Here is a 13,628-nt window from a genome sequence, read left to right as displayed (position 1 = left end):
CCTCGCTTGCCTCTCAACTCCCTGGATGGTGTGGGCCGAGTGCTGGACCATCTTGTGCCCCCTGACTCAGCTGTCTCCTCAATACCACTGGTGAGTTGTGAAGCATGGCACACTGACTGCCTGCTGGTGGGTCCTCTTGGCTCACTGCTGCTGGGAATGCTGGGATTTACTGGCTGGGATCTAATAGCTAATGTTTTGTCCTATCAGATGCCCACTCAGCAGGAGGAGAGTGGCAGAGGACAGCCTAGTGAAGAGGTGTTGAGAAGACTGGGAATGAGAGTCATTTCAAAGCAGGTATGGATGGTGAAACAACTCTTCTGTGTGTGTGTTTGTGTGTGTGTAATTTTGTATTTTTGTATGTGAAATGTGTGTACATTTATCTATTTGCACCTACTCATGAATATACAGGACTTGAGGCTGTCTTTGTATCTATATTTTTCTCATTCTTGTGCTCTCCTTTTTATTGATCACCTCTTCTTGTCTATCCTAAATATCTCTACTTCTGCAGGAGAAAACAGGACTTCTGCATGTCAGTTTACAATCCTGTTCACTCCCCAGATGAAAGCTGTGGAACAGGTGGCTAAAGAGCTTGAGAACTGGAGTTGTGTGGTGGTGGTCGGCCCTCCACGTTCAGGGAAGACCACCACCATCACCGCTGCTGTCAGGATCTACCAGCGTCGCAGTGGTGCCCTCAGCCTCTCCAGCACACACCAGTACACTCCCTCCACTGCTGGCTACAAGTCCTCCCGCAACATAGGAAAGATGCGGTCATGGACTCAGAGAACACCCCCAGCTGGCCATAGGACAGTGAGGAGTGAGGAAAGCAGCAGTACTCACGACTCACGACATCTGAGTGACAGGGAAACCATCACTGTGGACGAAGTGGACGAGTCAAATATTGAAGTGTTAAGCTCTGGCAGGCGTCTTGTGGATCGACATGTGTACAGCTTGAGGCCTCAGGTGGGAAAGATGAGCTTGAAACAGGACTTAGTAGGTATAATTTTTGACTAGATTTGTGTGTTGAGGCTTGAGAACTCCAGTATAGAAAGCTTTTTTTGTTTTGCTTTTGAATCTGCATGTCTTGCTTATTTTTTTTGATAAACACAAGACTAACTTTTTTTCCATTCTCAGAGCTACTCCCAGGCCAGGCTCATGGGTACTGAGACTCAGGGTGGACTCTTCTCATCCTTACTGCAGAGGCTTGCCACAAAGGCCATCCACAGGTTAGTTGAAGGCAGAACAAGGTTAGCATTTCCTTTCACTTCTTTTATTATAGTGAAATCAATAGGATTGGATGAGTTTGAACACTATTATGAAATGCACTATTATAAGAAAAGGTGAAGCTTGTATACATCCTCTACCATGTATCTCTTACAGTGTTGTGGTTCTGGAGGGTGAGGAAGCTGGCCAGTGTTTGCTGCGACTCCAAGATCTTCCAGGCACACTCCTGATGGACTCCCTGCTGGCACTGCCTCCCAACCCTAACCTCACCTTCGTTGTGGAGGTGAGGCATTCACTGGCCTGGCTGCTGGATGTATATTTGAGGAGTGTAGAAGCTCAATGCACTTGTGAATTAAAGTATCAGATTTTATTGTTAGTATGCTGTCTTGGTATTTGAGAAATTTGGTCACGTTGTGGATGGACATCATATGAAAGTTTCACTTGAGGCAAGTGTATAAAGTATGTTTTGATAAATATGTATCTTTAAAACATTCATGTTGATGTTCTTTTGATATACCAAAAATACTTTTACTATTTAGATGTTCATAATGTCTTGTTGAATCTATTTTGAATGTACTTTTCATATTACTTTTTGCCTACCAGAAAAACATGTGTTATTTAACTGTGTATTGTGTAGCAGAACATGTGCATTTGTATGTGCGTGTACCTCAGGTATGTAGCCTGGAGGAGGTGCCAGGTTGGGTGCTGGGGCGAGCAGGCGTGGTGCAGATCAGTCCAGACATGCTATCCCTGGCTACTCTCCTGCCTGAACCAACAATCCTACCTTCCACCCCCACCACTGACCGTCGCAGTGACACCAGCGCCACACCAAGGACACCCAGCATCCCCAGCACTCCAGCCACCCACCCAGAGGAGCCACCCACGTCAGCTGCTCTCCTCGACTACCTCACCTACCGCCTCCTCCACCCACTGCTCCAAGTGCTTTGTGCCAGCCCCTCCAGTGTTTGCTGCCATGCCACTGTTGATGTGGTAGGCATGCAAAACTCAAGTTGAGGAATGAGGATACTTTGAACATTATTATCACTGTCACTGTTACCTGTGTTCCTGTTTTCTACACCAAATGTAATAGAGAGGTTATTTGATTGTGGTTAAGCCTATCTGTTTGTCATATAACCTTTGAAACGATGTATTTATGCAGGTATTTGTGTCTGACCTTTTGTGTTGTTTCAAAGGTAAATACAGGATTAATTTTGAAGGCAATATCACCAAAATTCTGACAAAACAAAGGCTTAGTCAAGTGGAGTATTTCTTTTCAAAGGATGATCCAAGCTTCAGATTTACAATGGCCATAATACCCCTTGAATGGCTATTCAAATGGTTGCTTTTGGGTAAGTGATTTGTGACATTTTAAATGATATTTCTTGTGTTCTTGAATGATGTTTTAGTTACTTTTTTTTCACTCTAGATTCGGCTGGTAGAAAGTTTGAGAGATCATAAGAGTGAGGAAATGACAGCAGACTGTGTGGCAGGCACAGTGCAGGCTGTGGTGCAGGCTGGCAGGTGTTTGGCCCATCCTACTGTCCTGTCACAGGTGCACCACACACTAAATATGGCTCTTGGGAAGGTAGCAGGAGAAAGTGTTCTGGATTCAGCAGTCTTGGAAGGTATAGTGCTTTACCATTACATAAAGATTACCTGTTTATGTGTGTGTGTGTGTGTGTGTGTGTGTGTGTGTGTGTGTGTGTGTGTGTGTGTTTTATCTACTTCTTATGAATCAGCTTATTCACAAAATACCTCAAACAATTGTGTATTTAATCAATGTACAGCAGTGGCACAATGACCCATATTCTGAAATGCTTTGAGCTTTCACTTGGATTGTTTTTAAAGACCACACAGATGATTTGTTGGGTTCTCATACATGTTTTCCCAGTGATGATACAGAATCCATGTCAAACTCCATGTGCAAACTATTACTAAAATCATAAAAACATTTAAAAAAACCACAACCACATACACTGAAGCCTGTTAAAAGTTGTCAGCATTAGGCACTATTTACCTACCTACCTAGTTGTATGTGTATTTACCTAGTTGTTCTTTATGGGGCTCTGCCTTCCCTCCTTAGAATGTGTTGTTGCCCACTCAAGCTCCCCTTGTTTTCAATATATTTCCACCTCAATTATACTTCCTTCCTTATACATACAAAGATATAGAGAACTTAAATTATGAAGAGAATAGTACTACATGATATAAAATGGGTAAATAAGCCTTACACTACTTATAACCAATAATAAGGATAATGCTCGAATGGCAGGTAACTGGAACACGGGGGACACTAAGAAAACGTGATCCCATTCAAGGTAAACTCGGCCAATAACATGACACCTCCATGATGATTTTTGATCTTTTACCACCGTTCTCACTTCTTTGTTTGTCAAGAAATTTTCCATCCATCTCAGCAGGCCCCCCCATAGCCCACCATTATGCTTCAACTTCCACAACAATTTCCTGTGTGGCACTTTATCAAATGCCTTCTTCAGGTCTAAATAAACATAATCAGCCCATCCATCTCTTTCTTGCATTATATCCACCACTAGAATAAAAACTCAGTAAGTTTGTAACTCACGATCTCCCTCTCCAAAATCCAAATTGTTGCTTTATTATCACTTCATTTCCTTCTAGATACTGCATCCATTTATCCTTCACCAATCCTTCACACATTTTGCACACCACACTTGTTAGAGACACAGGTCTATAGTTTAAGGGCTCCTCTTTACTACCATTTTTGTATATTGGCACTATGTTGGCTCTCTTCCATTCAATTGGGACTCTGCGTTCAATTAGAGAGCTTTCAATAATAATGCTTGAGAATATGGCTCAGTGTTTGCTTACTTGTTTGACCAGGGATAAACAGTAGTGCCTTTTCCTCTTTCTAGTGATTGAGAATTTGAGGAGCAGTAACAATGTGAGTGAACAGAGATGGGATGCAGCATCTTCCAGTTGGCAGCCTTGGGCAAATACCTCTGATGTGCAGTCATCCTCCACAGCTTCAGCAGTGCATGCCTCACCCACTGCTGACACTCACAGACTTGCCTGGCTCCTGCACCACGTCATACCAGTGAGTTTCCTCTCATCTCTGCTGTTGAAATCACATTGTTACTGTATTTCTATTAATACTTATGTTTCCAACTTGTTTGCTTATTTGTAAAATATACTTGATCTAAGATTTTCACGAAAAGAATGCCATATACAGTGATTTCCAAAAGTTACTGAGATGCCATTACCATTTATCAAAATGATCAGCAATTACATAAGAGTTGCTGGATGTTAAGGTGTGTGTCTGGGTGATTGAGTAGCTGTGTGGTGTGACAGGTTGGCCAGCCAGTGATGGTGGCAGGCTATGCTGGCTGGGGCAAGACTACTATCACTTCTATGGCTCAGGCTTCTCTTCAAGACTGGGTGAGTGTAATATATGCTTCTTTATTCTATCAGCTTTGGATCAGTTCTGGTAAGTAGAGAAAACAACATACACTGTTGAGGCTTGTAATACTTAGCATATTGTATGCATAATTTTTTAGGAAGTCAATGCAGAACTCTTGGATGGTGAATCAGAGGAAGGAGTACACCATTGAGACAGAAGAATTGAAAAGCAGATAGAAGCAGATACATACTTACATGTTGTATAGTATATCACTAAAACTGGAGCATGGAAACTGATTTGTACATGTGGAGTGCTTCATTGAGACAGGAAGAATACAGAAAAGATGGAAACAGACACATATATCTAGTATGTATCAATAAGAGTGAAGAATGGTAGTTGTTTCATACATGTGGAGTGCTTCATTGAGATAGGATGAATGGAAGACAAACAGAAACAGACACATACATCTAGCTTCCATCAAAAGACTAGAGAACGTCTGCTGATTCAAACATGTGGGTTGCTTCAGGTGGTAGTGGAGGTGAAGGTGACGCCAGCTACTACTGCAGAGGATGTGGAGGCTGCACTCCTGAGTCACCTGACACAGACCTCACATGACACCATGACCCCCACCTCCCCTACCATCTTCTGCTTTGACGATGTTGGTGGGCTTGAGGTGAGGCAGATACATGTGTGATAGTTCTGGAGGAGATTGTTAGACTGACTTCTTGTTGCTGTTGAACTTTGCCTTGTAGTGTGATGTTTTTTGCTTGGACTTACTGTTCAACTTTAGTTGCTGTGGTGCCACACAAGAAATTTTTAATCACTTAATTTCACTCATATGTATTTTCAGATAATATATTTATTAATTATTCTCTATTTTTAAACAACAGAGGACATCCACAACTGCCAATTACATCCAGAGTGTGGCCCAGCACCAGGGGATGTTCCCCACCTCCCAGAAGGCACGCTGGATGAGTCTGGCTCACGTCTGTGAGTCTCTACACACCTCACTCCCTTTCTATTCCTTGGCCAACATAACTGCAGTGGTTGTAATTAATAATGTAACATGATGTGCTATATACATGAGTTCAGTTTCATTTAGAATTTTGATATTTTCTGATATTGGATAATCAATGTGTAGTTTTTACCTAATTCAATCCTCCATTTCATAGATAAGAGTGAATGACTTATGGCTGCATAGTGTGGGAAATGATTTTGATGATAACAGTGGGTCTTTTCTTTTTTTATAAATTTTGTTGCCCTTGGCTGGTGTCCCTCTTAAATTATAAAAGAAAACAAAAAACACACAAATTACTTGACCATTCTCACTTTGCATGTGCCTCACACTTTATAGACATGATGTGTGTTTGCACAATGGAGGCAAGTGAAGGGACAGAGGTAGAGGAGGGTGGTGGCTGGTGGAGGGGCTGGGCAGTGTACCACATGCACCATGACCAGGGAGCTGCCAGCAGTGCTGCTCTCTCTGCTGTCCTTAGACCTCTGGCACCCCTGCAGAGCCATGCCCACACTGCCCTCACTAATGCCACACTCCTACTGGCAGAGGTGAGACATAACTATTCTCATTATCATCTACACATGATTCATCTTGTCTGTGCCCTCACATCAGTGTATATTTAAATTTGGAGGTGAATGACATATAAGCATACAGCATTACAAGCCTTGTTTCACTGTAACCTGACCCCAGACAAGCAGCATTACAAACTTTAATCATCTTTGTTTCACTGTAACCTATCCCCTGCACAGCGTGTGATGCCGCTACTCAGCCCCCTGGAGGAGCCCTTCATCCCAGCCAGCAAGACAGCACTGGTATGGCAGGTTGTGGCAATGCTGCGTGTCATCCCCTTGCCCTCTGTGTCCTCAGCCTCCTTCCTCAATGTGTTCAATGCTTGGCTTCATGTGCTCACCTCTATTCTCATGTTGCCACTACTCTCAAGCCAGGTAATGATGTGAAGGTGTGGGATTTATAATGTTTCACTCTGTACAAAGTGTAGCTGATATGCATCTTCAGTGATGAATACTATCATGCATCAAGAGTCAAGATAGGCTTCTGTCTTTATGGCCATAGCATATATTCACTATAAGTAACCTTAAGTAACCTAGCCCTTCTACATCTTGGACAGAGTTTCAGGTTTCTTCATGATCCTCAGGTTTTTGTAAGCAACCAACACACCAGCTGTTTACAAATTGCTGATATATGTATGTCTACAGATGCATTACAAAATATTACAGTTGCAACAGTTTTTAAGTAACTGACATTAGTAGTGTTACATTTAAGGAGAAACACTCTTCTGGTTCTAGATGTAGTTTATACAGAGGACTGATGGCTTCATGTTAGGTGCGAGAGGATGTGTGGGAGGAGTTGCAGGGAAGCATTGCAGAGAGCTGCTCTGGGCTGGTGTCAGAGCTGCCTGAGACACCCCCAGTACCCCTATGGCATCCTGGCCCTCCGTCACCTGAGGAGATGCCTTCCTACACCACACAGCAGAATGCAGCAACCAAGATGGCTGAGGTCAGCTGCTAATATTAAAATACAAAGCTGATGTATAACTTTTTCATTTTTTTTAAATTTCTCTTTGGTAATTTGTTTTCTACTAGTACTGTATTAATGCTACACGAATATGCAATCTACAAATAAAATGGTATTGCAGAAATATCTGGTCATCACACTAGAGCTTCTTTTCCAGATACTCTCTGAGAAGAATGAAGTGATGGAAGATGAGGAAGCAGGAGCAAGAGTGGCCTCCCATGGTGGGGTGTGTCTGGGAGTGGCTACAGTAGTGTCTGCAGTGTGGGACCTCCTGAGTGCACCCTCTCCTCCCCTCTTGCTTTGCTTGGGCACAGCCACCAGGGACAAGCAGGTGGTGGTGACCCTTGCTGCCTCTTACCTTGGTGAGCCCTCACAAGGAATATGAAAGAGAGAGAGAGAGAGAGAGAGAGAGAGAGAGAGAGAGAGAGAGAGAGAGAGAGAGAGAGAGAGAGAGAGAGAGAGAGAGAGAGAAGACTGGAATTTTGCAATGATAAAGTATATGGATGCAAGAGTAGCTGGAGACCTCTATCATGGTTATTCATTGCATGACTCCCAGGGAATGCAAATCAGAATAGAGACAAAAAAGTCTTACTTCAGCTATACATATTTTTTATTGATATATACATTTTATATGAATATTCTTTTTTTGCATTTCATAATTTAATCATCTGTAAACTTTGATAAAAAATTTTTATTGGAATTTTTTTTCATTTTTTTTACAGGTCTGGATTTCTTCCATCTTTCCATAAGGAAAGGTGGAAGAAGTCAGAAGATTTCTATATGGCAGTCCGTGAATGATACATATATTTATAACCTATGCCTAGTTGTCCACCCATTATCCCTGTCCATAAGTTTGTCAGATCTTCCATTATATCTCTCCACTCATTCTGTACAAACATCAGATAAATGGGTTTATTCTAGTCATGTATTCCTGTATTTGAGAACCAGCTGTTTCCTATGTTCTTTTTAAATCTAACTTACACTGCACAAACAATCTGATAACTCATTCTATTTCAGTCATGTATTCCTTTATTTGAGAACCAATTGTTTTCTATGCTCTTTTAAAATCTAACTTACTGACACTGCACAAACCAAATGGTAACTGAATCTATTCCAGTCATCTATTCACACAGAATTTAACTTTCCATTAATACCATTTTGACTTCAGGGGTTGAGCTGATAAAGTGTGATGGAGAAGATAGTGTCCTCAAGCTGCTGGAGGACCCTGGAGCTGGTGGTGGTGCAGTGGACACAGGTGGTGATAGTGGTGGCAATGGTGGAAGTGATGGTGGTAGTGGGCAGAGCTGCTCACTCACACCTGCACTGGTTCACATACCAGCCAATGTCTTACATCATCCAGGTTAGGCTGAGGTCTTGAATGCTTTCCTGTACTAGTTTTTTTTCATTTTAGGTAATTTTGTATAGTATAATATGTATGTGTGAGTGTGTGTTGCCTTGTGGAATTGCCAGTGTGGTAAATGGATAGATAGATGATGCTCAGATATCAGTAATTCTTTGACATTTCTGTTTCAGCATTTCCATCATCATTTATTTTTTCTTGTCCTTTTATTGTAGATGTATTGAAGAAACTATTGGATGCTGTGACTAAGACAGGTGTTGGACATTCAAGGTGGGCACAAGGAAGAATCTCTTCTGTTATTTTTTATTACCATAATTTCATAATGATGCCTTATACTATTTTTGTAGTGAATTGAATTAGTAGCAGAACCATGGAACTCCTTGCCTGCCTCTGCTTTGTTTTGCTTTGCTTCTAAACATGAACATCAAGACATCTCTGGAACTTAACTCACCAACAGACTTGGAACTCATACTTAACTTTTCTTGGAGTGGCATTTAAAAACTTCTTTATATCAACGTCTGCATCCATGGCTAGTCTTCTTCATATTTAAAAAAAGGAAAAGCAAAGGATTCAGAACTTATCATTATTACAGATGTATCAATTATGAAGTTTTCAACTACTGTAGATTACTTCTTTGCCAGGGTGTATGTGGTAACAGGATGCCATGCAGAGGTGTGGCCACTGAGTCAAGAGCTGAAGTGGGTGACAAGGAGAGGGAGAGTGGTGGTGAATCTGCCACACCACACCACACAGCACCACCAAGACTTTGTGCTGTCGCTCATGAAGAATGTGAGGAAATTAATTGATGTAGTAAAGTATTGACACCACAAATTACATATCTGCTGGGAAAATCAACTGATGTACACACTCTCCAAAAAAAGGATTATTATTGTAGGGTCTCATGAGTTTCACACACTAAACAGTCCAGTAGTCTCAGCAGTGTTGGTAAGCATGTTCGACTAAGGTTCTACTTATGTCTCACAAAGCATTACTGTGGCAGCTCAAATACTGTTGCTTATTTTAGAGTGCTACTCTCTTGACTCATGCAGGTGCAGTTGTACTAAACACACACAGGCATATCAACATGAATCTGTACTTGATGTCTGTTTCATGCTGAATGTGCAACAATACTTTTTTGAGTGTGTGTGCAGTTGCTTCAAGTATTAATGTCACAAATTTCATATCTATGAGGAAAATTAATTGATGTACAGTCCTTCCATGTATTAATGCCACAAATTTCATATCCATGAATCAGATAGAAATTAATATATGGGCTAATAAACTGTTGATTAACCCTTTCACTGCTATGGTTCCTACTCAAGCTTGATGAAATGGTGTGATGGAAGTTTAGAATATTATCTTAAAAAGTACCAGACTTTGAAAGGAGTGATGCAATAGTTCAGATTTTAGTGGCTGTAGTTGTATTTCTGTTCTGCAAAATCATGTAGGGTTCCATAGAAAAGTAGCAGTTGTATATAGTCATTAGAATTCAAAGGATTACGAACTCAGCAAATACTAAGAACTGTGGATGTGACAGTGGAAGTACATAGATGCCTTATATTGCAATCCTACCTGAAATATTTTGTAGGGTAAGAAGTTCTAAAAGACTGTGTATGATGTGTGTGCGTGTGGTATGTAGTGCCTTGTCTGAGCCACCCTGTGTGAGACTGCTGACCTGGTGTATATATAGAATAAGTAGATACTTTAGGCAATTGAACATTCTCATCACATACACTTGCTTGATTTAATTTTGTTGAATATGTGTAAATATGCATTGACCAATGGTAACAAAAAGAGAGAGAGAAAAAAGCTCATTGTTTTTTAGTATAGTATATACATGAAGAATTTATTGGATATTTTGGTGATTTATTTCCAGGATCAGTATTTACAAAGTGAGGGCTTGAGTGAGCACTTTGGGATAGCAGAGTTTGCTGCCACTGTGCATGAATTGTGCTGCCGCATGGAAGAGCAATCCCAGCACACCAGGCCAGGCAGGCGGCCACCACACTCCCACCACCTGCCCTCTGTGGCCTCCTTAGTGCATCTTGTTGCCATATTCTCTGAACTCCTGGAGAAAAGAAAAGTAAAAATCCATGCCAAGGTGAATCACATTGATTTTAAGGTTGTTATGATTGGTTATGAAAGGTCTTGTTATGAAGGGGTAATACCATCAAGGAGTGTACACCAATTAGAGTAAAGGCTGGATAAATATAGGCAGAAATGGAGACAGAACCACAGAAGTGTAACTCAGACATTATGAATTACTACCAGGTTGATACAGATTCATCAGGAAAGAAAGCTGATCTTTTCTTTCTGCCAGACTACTAGGACATGCCTCTTTAACTTAACTAACTGGATGAACAAGGGAAACAATATGTGGATTCAACCATTAGTTCTCAGTATCTCTAACCACTGTACCACAGGGCTTTTATTGATGATAAGGTATGCATTATTCAGTGCATTGAGTTTAGAAGAGTCACTATATGGAGATTTCCCTTACATGTGGCTTTGTGAGTCCTTGAAATGGCAGAGGAAAAGTGAAGCAAGGACATTTTCATCATTGGAGATGTTAGCTCACAGATACATTTTGTTGGTTATCATGATCATATTAATAACTGTGTGTCAGATGGAGGAGGTGGACCGGGCAGTGGCACGCGTCAAGGAGCTGGAGGACCACGTGGCAGGCCTGAGGAGCACACACGCCACCCTGGAGGACTCCCTGTCTGAGGCCAACGACAACATCCAGAACATGACCACAACCCTCCAGCAAAGTGTGTTTTTCAGATGATCTTTTCCTTTCACCATTTCCCTAGAGTCAGGGATTGGTGTTATGTATGAGTCTCCTCCAGTTGTTTCTGTTCCTTTCATCTTCCTTTGTGACTCCCATATTTTCCCAGTTCTGCCACAATTCCATCCCTCCATCTCACTCTCTATCTTCCCCTCAATCTATGTTTTCGAGATTATGTTGTAGTGCAAACATTTCACTGTGTAATTTATGCATAAGTGTGTTCTCTTTAGTGTATTTATGTTGCTCAAATGTCCTCTGACTTTGCTTACCTCTCCTTTACAGTGTCATGCATTTCTTAATTCACCAAGAGGATGATATGTGGATATTCTGGATATGTGGTGGTGGTGAATGGTTCAGATTAGCAGATTAGTAATGATGCATTTCACTGTGGCAGGAGGTGAGGACATCGTGGAGATTGAGGGTGAGGCCAGCAAGCTACAGGAGGAGGTGGCAACTGTGGAGGCAGCATGGGAGGAGCTGGACAAAGAGGTGGAGGAGTATGTGCAGGAGACCAAGGCGCCTCTGGTGGAGATTACCGAGAAGGTGGCCACCCTGGACATCCACAGAATCCGCAAGCTGCTGTAAGATTGCCTCTGTGTGGTTCTTGAAAATCAATACTGTTCATAATGAACTTGTTTAATATTTTTTTTTTACCTATTGATATTTTGTATATAATTTCTGTGTTCATACTTTTGTACATAATGCACAAATCAACATTTCAGCAAGTGTCAGGGTAATGTTTTCCTGCTACTGTAAATACATTATTATACTACTTTATATTCCTCTATTCTGGATCTTCCTGGAATTAACATATTCTGGAATATATAGCAAATCTGGAATTCCTTTTTTTTAAACATACTAGACACAGATTGTGTTTTTCCTGTACTTAATTCCTGATGTGTTTTGCAGTAGATATTTATAATGGAGATTTATAAATTGCATTTTATATGGTTTTTCTTAATAGCTACTTATTTGTCTTGGTGATGAAAAGAATGCAAATGATATGTGATGCTGTCACTGGTAAATATCCAGTTCACATATATTTTTATTCCTTTGTTCAAGACAAAAGTAGTCCATTTATAATCTATTCCAGAATATGCTCAGTCAGAAGTGGAGGATCAGGAGATGACTGGTTCTCTTCTATACACCAGGGTTGTGATTCATGCCTGAAGGGTGTAGTGTGTGAGAAGTCAGTAGAGATGGTGTGTGACAAATAGTAGGCATATCAAGGTGAATGCATTGTGGTGGAGAAAAGTAAAGTAAACTTGCAATGGAAGGCATGAAGAGAGAGAGGTATGAATACTCTTCACATAATTCTAGGTAATCTTTTAAGTATATAATCCTTTAACTGTGCTCTATAGGAACTGGCTTTTTATGCCACCTTTATTGGCCTTGGCCAGAGCCCCTCTTACATAAAAAGAAAAGTTCTTTACTTGAATATATATATATATATATATATATATATATATATATATATATATATATATATATATATATATATATATATATATATATATATATATATATATATATTATATTATATATATTATTTATTTATGAGTTATTTAGTTAGAATAGATTTTGTTTCAGTGTTGTTGCCCAATGCTTGTGAAGAGATTAACTTAAAGTGAATCATAACCCAGGTGTACATTCTGTATATAATGAAAACTATTACTGAAGTGAAGATAGCAACAGCAAAATTTTTTATTTTCTGTAATCATCCTTTATCTACTTATATGTAACTTGCTTGGTTGAATTACAGAATGAAAAATGAGCTTTACATCACAGTTCTTCCAATTTTCAAGATTTTAATTCCCACATTTACTTGCTGGGTTCTGTTTCTTTCACATTCTGCCAATGTTGGGTTGGTATGTGGCTGCTCAGAGTGCATGGTGTTAATGACAACAAACAGTTTTGCTTCATGCCAACAGGCCATCCATTTTTCAGAGAGGGAAGCGCAGGTCGTGACGCAGAAGACTCTCGTAATCCCAAATCTCCAAAAGTGTTAGTCAGTGTTCAGCTGGTCCTTCACCACCCAACACACCTCCCCTCCCTACACCCCTACACGTCACCACCACCACCACCACCACCAACCACCACTACCACCACCACCACCACCACCACCACCACCACCACCACCACCACCACCACCTCCACCACCACCACCACCACCACCACCACCACCACCACCACCACCACCACCATCACCACATCCTGTCTGTCACCCACATACTTGAGACACATAAAAGAATCATCCGAATGTTCCATCGAAGGCGTCATGACCAAGAAGAGAGGCATGCTGTCACCCCATTTGCCTCACCAGTGGCTGGGA

The 13,628-nt window shown here is 41.0% G+C and overlaps 1 protein-coding gene across 8 annotated transcripts in view; it reads left to right on the top strand.

Annotated features, from left to right (window-relative positions):
- LOC135106040 (dynein axonemal heavy chain 10-like) overlaps window positions 1-13,628 on the top strand; it is a 72,030-nt gene that overhangs the window by 25,167 nt on the left and 33,235 nt on the right. For 7 of the 8 annotated variants that reach the window (XM_064014842.1, XM_064014835.1, XM_064014837.1 and 4 more), the window contains 22 exons: window positions 1-90; window positions 208-294; window positions 559-960; window positions 1,132-1,223; window positions 1,378-1,504; window positions 1,894-2,211; window positions 2,648-2,846; window positions 4,116-4,297; window positions 4,552-4,638; window positions 5,127-5,273; window positions 5,491-5,590; window positions 5,955-6,163; window positions 6,365-6,559; window positions 6,957-7,130; window positions 7,306-7,510; window positions 8,317-8,508; window positions 8,724-8,778; window positions 9,150-9,297; window positions 10,385-10,609; window positions 11,135-11,279; window positions 11,691-11,877; window positions 13,244-13,300. The exon at window positions 1-90 is cut by the window's left edge and continues 13 nt beyond it. In XM_064014842.1, coding sequence (XP_063870912.1) covers window positions 1-90; window positions 208-294; window positions 559-960; window positions 1,132-1,223; window positions 1,378-1,504; window positions 1,894-2,211; window positions 2,648-2,846; window positions 4,116-4,297; window positions 4,552-4,638; window positions 5,127-5,273; window positions 5,491-5,590; window positions 5,955-6,163; window positions 6,365-6,559; window positions 6,957-7,130; window positions 7,306-7,510; window positions 8,317-8,508; window positions 8,724-8,778; window positions 9,150-9,297; window positions 10,385-10,609; window positions 11,135-11,279; window positions 11,691-11,877; window positions 13,244-13,300 — 3,623 coding nt within the window. The remainder of the gene's footprint in view (window positions 91-207; window positions 295-558; window positions 961-1,131; window positions 1,224-1,377; window positions 1,505-1,893; window positions 2,212-2,647; window positions 2,847-4,115; window positions 4,298-4,551; window positions 4,639-5,126; window positions 5,274-5,490; window positions 5,591-5,954; window positions 6,164-6,364; window positions 6,560-6,956; window positions 7,131-7,305; window positions 7,511-8,316; window positions 8,509-8,723; window positions 8,779-9,149; window positions 9,298-10,384; window positions 10,610-11,134; window positions 11,280-11,690; window positions 11,878-13,243; window positions 13,301-13,628) is intronic. The other variant, XM_064014836.1, reaches the window with a different exon arrangement.

The sequence above is a fragment of the Scylla paramamosain genome, chromosome 12 (assembly GCF_035594125.1).
Source record: "Scylla paramamosain isolate STU-SP2022 chromosome 12, ASM3559412v1, whole genome shotgun sequence".
NCBI lineage: Eukaryota > Metazoa > Arthropoda > Malacostraca > Decapoda > Portunidae > Scylla > Scylla paramamosain.
The sequence above is the reverse complement of the archived record's forward strand: the minus strand, read 5'-3'. Positions and strand labels throughout refer to the sequence as shown.